Source organism: Acanthisitta chloris, unplaced genomic scaffold (assembly GCF_000695815.1).
Source record: "Acanthisitta chloris isolate BGI_N310 unplaced genomic scaffold, ASM69581v1 scaffold3750, whole genome shotgun sequence".
NCBI classification, from domain to species: Eukaryota; Metazoa; Chordata; class Aves; order Passeriformes; family Acanthisittidae; genus Acanthisitta; species Acanthisitta chloris.
Genome location: NW_008650902.1, coordinates 101,330 through 110,061, shown reverse-complemented (window position 1 = coordinate 110,061; position 8,732 = coordinate 101,330). Strand labels below are relative to the sequence as shown.

Here is an 8,732-nt window from a genome sequence, read left to right as displayed (position 1 = left end):
CTGGTACATTTTAAGGACCAGTCTGCTATTGATTTTATTTCCCCAGTAGCAGGGAAAATAGGACTACAGAGTAGCAGGACATCAATTGTTCTTGTTTTAATGACCTTATGGGCAGCAGCGACCACTTCCATTTCTTTCTAGAGTAATGAAAAGTACAAGTCCTAAATTAATCAAGTGTTTTTGAGCTTTCCAGCACAAGTAATTACAATATTAATACAAAAAAACCCTGACCTTTTATAAAGTAGTGAACTAAGTTGATTCTGCTTCAAGTCTGACATTCCAATAGCAACATGGAGAGCCATAATTGTGAGTTGCTGCTCTACTGTAATATTGAGGTGTAGTCAAAATTAGACTTAGATTTATTATTTAAAAATTAAATTAACTGGTGCAGAATGTTAGACAGATTATTATATGTAGCAGCAAGGATATGTGGCTAGATTCTTAGCTTTAGCATATCATTACAATGCTAGGGGGATCCCAGATATAACTAGGGTCAAAACGAAGTAATTTATGCTCACAAAATATGAATATATTTCTTGGAAATGTCTGTTTAATAAAGAAAAAAGCTCACAATGTGGCTGTATATTTGCAGTATTTACAGAGTACGTCATCCCAGTGCTTTGTGCCCATGTTTCTATTTGTTCTTCCCCATATGCTGAGTTTTTTAAAATAATCATGTTCCTAGATTCAGCAGCCTTACAACCAGTACAGCAGTAGGTATCCAGGATACAGAGAATGAGAAAGAAACTAAGAAAGTTGTTTGTTTGTGTCACCAGCCATCTGTTAAAACAAAACCCTTCCACTTGGTAGAATCTTCTACCAACACATAATAAGTTATGTTGTGGAACCTATCTAGTGTTATATAATAAAGAAAACAAACTTAGCAAATTTAATTGCATGTTAACATTGGAATATAACTAATCAGAAGAGGTCATTCAGGAAAGCAGTACTCAGTAGATAGTTGACATGTACACAACCAAGACAGTATGTTTGTACAAAGGAAATCAAATCTCAAGTATCTAAAGCAGCAGGTATTTCACAAATATTTTCAGAAAAATTTTGTCAGTCACTGAATTTGATGTTTGAGATTTTGTTCTCTGAATAGTTTTTAATAGGTGCTCCGGTTAAACCAGATCAAAATCAAAAAAGATACTTTAAAGATTGCTTATTCATCCCTCTGTAAGAATATTCAGATTCAAAATAGCTTTTTTCTTAAAAAAAAGCAGCAGCACTATAGGTGGGTGAGAGACTTCATTTTGAGAAGCTTAAAGCAGTTTCATGGCAATTAGAGTGAAATGATATCAGAAAGCAAATTATATTGTATTTGCTAGTTGTGGAGTTCGTTCCTGCCACCTGCCTTTGGAACCTTTGGTACTGATTGCTTGCAGAGACCAGACACTGTTGTATGCCAAAATGCAAATGCCTTTTGAGAACACTAGAGAAAAATTGTGTGCAGTAGTAACCTGATCAAGGTGGGATTTGGCTCAGATACAGCTTTGCATGGATATCGATGACTTTTCATGTCATATACCATGTCACTCTTCCTTTTGTTGCTGTTAAAAAATATTTGCAGATATAGTTATGATTGCAGCAATGAAATATGTTTGATGGAATGTTGTGCAATATTATGTTATTACTGCCTTGCCTTTCTTACGTACTGCAGAACCAATGAAAGGCAAGAGCAGGGCTAAAGGATTCAGGTTTCTGTTCTTTCTGTCACAACATCGTGCAGAATGCAGTGCCTGTTGATATACTGAGGTTACCACAAAGTGTTGATATGAAGAGTTCATGAAGAGAAAGCTATACCAAGGTTTTGTTCTTTCATTCGTGTCCATGCAAAAACTCAAATCTTTTAAATTTTACAATCGAGGTTTCTAACAGTGGATCCAAAGGCCCATCTGAAGACATGACAATGTAGTGCATTGCCAAATAGGTCCTGACAAGGAGAGATTTGTAGTCATGTTAAACCCAGGGTAACAGGATGTTTACTATTCCTACTTGCTCTGTGAGCAGCTGGAGGCAAGAGCCATGAGTGTCCTGCTCTCTCCCTTCCCTGTCTCCCTCCCCAGCTGACTGCAAATAATGTGGCTCTGTTTCTGCTGGCCACATTCCCATCAGTCCACCTTAAAAAGATACAGAGGGAGTCCTGCTTTAGAAATTGCACTTTTGGTTTTTTGTTTGTTTTTTTTTTCTCCCTGGAGAGATCCATTCAAAAAATGGTTATGATTATAGCTACTGTGTCTTAGTTGCCAAAATAAATTACTTCAGCTGTGAAAGTGAAGGATTTAAGCAGAAAAATATAAGAAAAACAAGTAACAAAAGTTACTCTACTGTGTCTATCTGAGAGTTATCTACTGTGTCATGTGCTGTGATTTTTCTGCATTTCTTCTTACTGAAAACAGAGCTGACAATGTAGTATTGCCTGTCGCATATTGGATGTAGTGTTCTAGGTGTTCTACAGCTTCCCAAATTTAACTTCTCCTTATTACTTTAAAAGGTACATACCAGGGGCAGTGGACCGGAGGGATGCGACATGGATACGGTGTACGTCAGAGTGTTCCCTATGGCATGGCAACTGTGATCCGTTCACCCCTCCGAACATCTCTAGCTTCCCTTCGAAGTGAGCAGAGCAACGGCACTGTTCTGCATGACATCACGTCAGACAGTCCGGCTGGAACAAGAGGAGGTTTTGTGCTCAATTTTCACAGTGATGCAGAAGCCATGGGCATTAAGAAAAAAGGAGGCTTATTCCGAAGAGGATCCCTTCTTGGTAGTATAAAACTTAGGAAATCAGAATCTAGGTCATCGATATCTAGCAAACGGAGCTCCGTCCGGAGCGATGCTGCTATGAGCAGGATTAGTTCTAGCGACGCCAACTCTACAATTAGTTTTGGAGACACTGACTGTGATTGTAGCTCTATGGAAGACCATGTTGATGCCACCACTACAGAAGCCTATATGGGTGAATGGAAGAATGACAAGCGCAGTGGTTTTGGTATCAGTGAACGTTCAAATGGTATGAAATATGAAGGAGAATGGCTGAACAACAGGAGGCATGGATATGGATGTACCATGTTTCCAGATGGCACCAAAGAAGAGGGAAAGTATAAAAATAATGTTTTGGTCCGTGGAATAAGAAAACAACTTATACCAATACGAAACACAAAAACTAGAGAAAAGGTGGATAGAGCAATAGAGGGTGCACAGCGAGCAGCTGCTATGGCAAGAACCAAAGTAGAAATTGCAACTTCAAGGTACGTTATCAAATGCAAGGTTGTAAATGTTTGCTTTAGCTGAGTACTTGCTCACCTTTCAGTTTCAGATGTGTGGCTCCATTGACTTTAGTGGGATTGCACACACAAGACGTAGAACTTCAGCTCATTTGAGTAAAGATGTTTGTATATGTTCCATAATATACTGTGAAAGTAAATTTCCATTCTCAGTGCGTTTCTACTTTCACTCAAGAGCTGCTGCATTATGCTTTTAAATCTGTGTCAAAAATAAAACTGGAGAGGAAACATAATGATTTAGGCCATGTGAAGATCAACTATCTTCCCATAAGCATGCTCCATTTATGCTTATTGTATTACTGATTTTGTGGGTGGCATCTGAGACTCACTGAAGATGCCCATTTGACATTGGACATCTTAAGGTGCTTCTGTTTACCTGAGAGACTGTGGTACAAACAGTGCAAGAATAATGGTTCAGGCTATTGTGCTTAGGGAGTCTGTTGATTTTGTAGCCAGGGCAGTACCTGACAAGAGTTAGGACTCATTCTGGAGCATGCTTCTGCTGAATCCATCTGATCATATGACCACCACCTCAAATAGCGGGGAGTTGTCTTCTCCCCACACCTCTGTCAAGTGTATGAGATGGGAGAAGTGTATGGGTATTAGCAGTGGAGAAAAATGTCATTTTCACTTTGAACTCCTAGCCAACAGCCAAGCAAAGTTGTTTGAAATGGAATTGTTACAAATTAAATGAGTATAGACAATTTTAATAGGTTTCACTTTTAAGTTTGAGAGCTCCTTAAAAAGCTGTTTAATTTTTAATGCCTTTCAATAAGTTTTTGTGGTAGTTTCTCTTTTCTTGGTTTTAGTTTGTTTCCTCAGGCAAGCTTTTCTTGAAACATGCTTTGGATTATTTTTTTTAAAAAAGCACAGAAATATGCATGAAAGAAAAGCTTCCTACTATTTTAGAATGAGGATGTCACATTACACTTAGAGCTGAACAACTGATTCGTGATTTATTGTGGTCACTTGTGTGTCCTCAGTGACTATCCTTTTCCTGACAGTCATAAGGAATACAGAAAATACCAAAAACTGCATAAGTAGAAAAGCTTGAATATTTAGGTGGCTTATAGGAAAAGCAGTTGAGACATTGCTATGAAGAATTTGGCATACTGTTAAAGAACCTTTCTGAGAACTGGTCACCTAAGTAACTGGATGGTAGCATATACTCAGTTACTTCTATAAATATATGTAAGGCATTATATGACAGCATGCCATATTAGCAAAGCAGATCAGTAATAGCTGACATTAAGTACTGCAACCCATTCATGTTCTGTCAGTGTGTAATAAGTCCTAGTTCTGAAAAAATGTGGGTGGTGGGATGTGTGGAGAGGGGGAGGCACCACTTAGAGTCCATATAATGCTAACAAAGAGCTGTAGTCTGAGACCAATAGGTCCCAAGGCACAGTTTATGCACTTCATCTTTAAGAAGGGATATGTCTCTGAAGTGTTTTGTTTGCTTTTCTTTCCCTTCAGTTCTCGGTGAAGGACAGAGTTCAAATTGCTTCTTTTGAAACAATTTATGAAAACGGTGTTTATTTCTTGAAAGTACATTTTTGAAAGTGCACCAACAGAAGGCATCAGTTGTAGTGCAGCTGTGACCAGGGGCTATCTATCCCTTTCGTTTTTCAGCTGGGAATCATTCTGAAACAGTCCCATGACTACCAGTATGGATAGCAAGATTGCAGATTCAGGTTTCCTCTCTTTTTAGCAGCCATTGCACAAACTGTACTGGCAGTGATTCAAAGGCTGAGAGACCTGACACCATGTCAGGCAACATCAGGCATAAAGGCTGAATTAACTTCACTTGTGAGTGTGTGTTGGACTTAACTACTAAGAATGACACGACCCTTCCCATCGCTCAAGTTTTCAGAACTGCCTTTAGTGTCAAGCAGTAGGAGCAAGGCCATGGTGCTGTGTGAACTATGGGACTGTCGTATTGGCAGAGTCAGTAGCACTGTCTAAGAGACAGATCATCTGGAAGAGATTCTAGAGAAGCATTGAGGAGAAAACCTTCCATTTCAAACAGTTGCTAAATTCTTGGCTAGGCTGACCAGATTGGTATGGTTTCAAGATGAAAGAACTTCTGTCTCACTGAAACTCAAGAAGCAGTAGTGGTTTGTGACTGCTTTTTTTACCCAAATGATATATTAATAATGTATTAATTATTCAGACAGTAGTATCCCTGCAACATCACCTTAGGTGGATGTGAGGATGGTGGTTTTGCCTGTTTCCTAACAATCACCACTAGACAAAAAAGTCTAGGAGCACCTTTTGTCATTTCTTCAATGTGTAATGCAAAGGTGGTAATGCCCATGTGGTATAACCTCACCACACACTGGCCTGTAAAGCCTTCTGTGCTTCAGACCTGGCAGATGTCACCAGCAATGTGTCCTTACTGTAGATTTCCATTCCATTAATGGAAGAACTCTCTAGATAGACTTTTTTTCACCCCCAGAACTATTGAATGTTTAGGTTTCCATCCCAAAGAGCAAGACACCCTGACTCTCATCCAGATACCTTCCTTTTCAATGCAGCTTTGACTTGTGTGCCGTTCTTCCTGTATTGTTCATTCCCAAAATGTTTGTTCAGCCAAATGAAAACAGACCACAGACCTCTTCATAGCTCCCTGCTGGTCATGACAGGTTTGGCTGGTAGTTTGACCTGTGACAGATGTCCACACAGTCGTCGACGAGACCAACCACTGTTTTGCTTTATATTCCTGATGTCTTTTTATGTCAAAAATCCTCCTTAATAACTGTGTAGTCTTCCTTTATCTAAAATGGCAGTTTGGTGTACACAGTGAAATCTAAAAGTTGGGATAAATTGTGCTTCTCTGAACCTGAATTTGGTTTTTTGAGGCATTTGTACTGAGGTGTTTTAGAAATAGTAGCAGCATTTCTCAAAAGATACCAGATCACAAAATTGTGTGATGTAAAAAAATCTGCTGTACCAGGGAAATAATTACCAGACTCTGCTGCACAGATCTGTATCCAAAACAGATTATAAATTAGCCATGAATAAAAATGCTTTTAAAATGATATCACAGCTATTTTTCCCTTATAAAATACTAAAATGCTTTTTTAAAAAAAATCATTATTATAGACATTAATTAGTTTAAATTGATCCTTAACACATTGTGCTAAAAGCAGTCAGGTTTATGTGCCCTTTTTGGGTCTCGGTGTCTAAAAGGAAGAGCTGCCTTCCAGAAACTTATAATAAATTCTTTTCTACACATGTGAAATGCTTCAAATGCTGGAAGATACACATTTGGAAGAGCACTTTGGAAGATACTAAAAAGCCTCAAATGTGCACTCAACCAAGAGTCAAGTAGAAACTTGTTTTGAGGATATCACATAATTCTCACTGTAGGGATTTTCAACTTCCTTTTCATCACTGTCGTATGTCTCATTCAAAGGAGATATCCCTCTGCAGTTCAATATGAACTAGAATTATATTACAGCACTTCTAGTATGAAAATCATTTAAGTTCTCATTATAGTGTATTATATTAACTTCGCCTTGGTCAATACTTATGATGAGATAAACTGTAATGTTTCTGGAATTAATTTTCAGAGTTTGAACATAATCTTACCTTCTAATACTCAGTGTCACGGGGTGTTTTTAAATGCATCAGTCCTGTAAGTAAACATATAGCACTGGAAGCAAAAGGAATTATGTTTGTTTACATACAACCCTTCTGTACCAAAATCTTTCAGGAAAGTCAATTTTATAGGTTTGAAACTCAGGTCTCAGAACAAGGCCTTATTTTTTTAATTATTCCCTTGAGATTTTCCTAGGTAATGACCCCTTAAAAGGTGTCTTCTCCTTTAAATGTTTATTCTTTGAGGGAAAACAAACTTTGCAAGGACACAGAGGGGCAAGATGAAAGTGCAGTAAGGGTGAGAAATATGAACCAAAAATAGTGTGGAGGAAAATGGCAAAAGAAATTAAAAGAAAAAATATTTCCTTGTTGATATTTTCCTTATACTTCATTGATCTTTCAGGTTATAAAACAAGCAGATTCAATAATTCTAACTTTTTTTTTCATTCTCTTCTCCAAAAGCTAAATAATTTTAATTACTTTAGCATTTTCAGTGACTTTAAGTACGGTTTATGTGGTGTCATAATATACCATGAGAACTTCTGACCACCTTAAAAGCAATATTGTGGTAGGTTCTCATTACCTGAGCACCTGAGGTTTGGTGAAGGATAATGGTGCCTTTGTGTTTGGTGCTGCACAAACAAATTACCCCGTCTAGAGACCTTGCAGTCTGGGAAAATAGCAGTGCCCAACAAACGGAAACTGGCGAGAGACTGTGAAAGGACCCGAGATCAAGATAACAGTAAAATCAATATCTTGCTGCTAATAATATGGAGCCGTTCCTCCTTGCTAATTAGCTGTCTGTGCTCAGATAGCAGTGACTAGCAAGCCTCTAGTCAGGAAGACCTTGTAAGGGGAGCGCTGAAGGGGATTAACTGGTGTCTTTTCTGCAGCGATTTCTTTTTCAGAGCAGCTTTTTTAGACAGCTCAATTTTATTTTTAACATGTTTGTGTACAAGTCCACAGATGCTATGGCTAAGTTTCGGCCTTTATTTTTTAATAGAACAGGCTGTTCAGGAGACAGAGTCACAACCAGAGTTTCAGACTCAGTAGAACAATTTCATCTGGGAGTGACCCCGCTGCCACAGCATAAACTTTCTTGGATCCCTGCTCTCCCTGGCTGTCCTAGCAGCCTCATGGAGCCAGTAGGTGACTTATGTTCAAAGCTGAGAAGGGTTCAGAGGACTTTGCTTTACCCTGAGCCCTGGCCTGGTGGTGCCCTAGTCTGGGCTTGTGCGCTTAGCCTTGGCTTCAAGTCACTGGGCAGCACCTGCTTGTGAACAGCACAGCTCAGTCGTCTGCCCCAGAGCACCAGTGTCCACAGTACAGCAGTTATATAAGATATTTTTCATAAGCTTAATTCTGAGTAAGTTTCAGTATGCTGTGCTGCCCTTGGTGGGATTGTATGAAGCATGTGGAAGTGTCAAGAAGGAGTACTAACTGGTTTAGTAGCCAGTTCCTTTGTTGCATTCATTGCCTTGCGTGACCAGCGCATTCAGCTGGACCTGAACAAACTGTGATTTCTAGGGAAAGCTGAAATTATATGCATGTGACAGTACAGTTTGTGTCCACACTAGATGGCAGCTGCCAATCATTCCAGATGGCACTGAGTTATGTGTGGTGCCACACACAGCTTTCCATGATGGATTCAGCTGACTCTACCTATCTCACTTTACTCAAGAAACTAAACTGGACACTTGCGAGACTGGTGCCTCACACGCCTTGGAGATGCTTTACTTATTATAGCTGAAATATGAACATTGTGCTTAGGAATAGGATCCAACAAATACCAAAGGTATTTATGTAAGACTGCTTGCTTCAGTACAAAGATCTGCTGTA

At 39.0% G+C, this 8,732-nt stretch overlaps 1 protein-coding gene across 1 annotated transcript in view; it reads left to right on the top strand.

Annotated features, from left to right (window-relative positions):
- The first annotated feature begins 2,501 nt into the window (after positions 1-2,501).
- JPH1 (junctophilin 1) overlaps positions 2,502-8,732 on the top strand; it is a 79,898-nt gene continuing 73,667 nt past the window's right edge. The window contains exon 1 of the mRNA XM_009070603.1: positions 2,502-3,254. Coding sequence (XP_009068851.1) covers positions 2,527-3,254 — 728 coding nt within the window. The 5' untranslated portion in view covers positions 2,502-2,526. The remainder of the gene's footprint in view (positions 3,255-8,732) is intronic.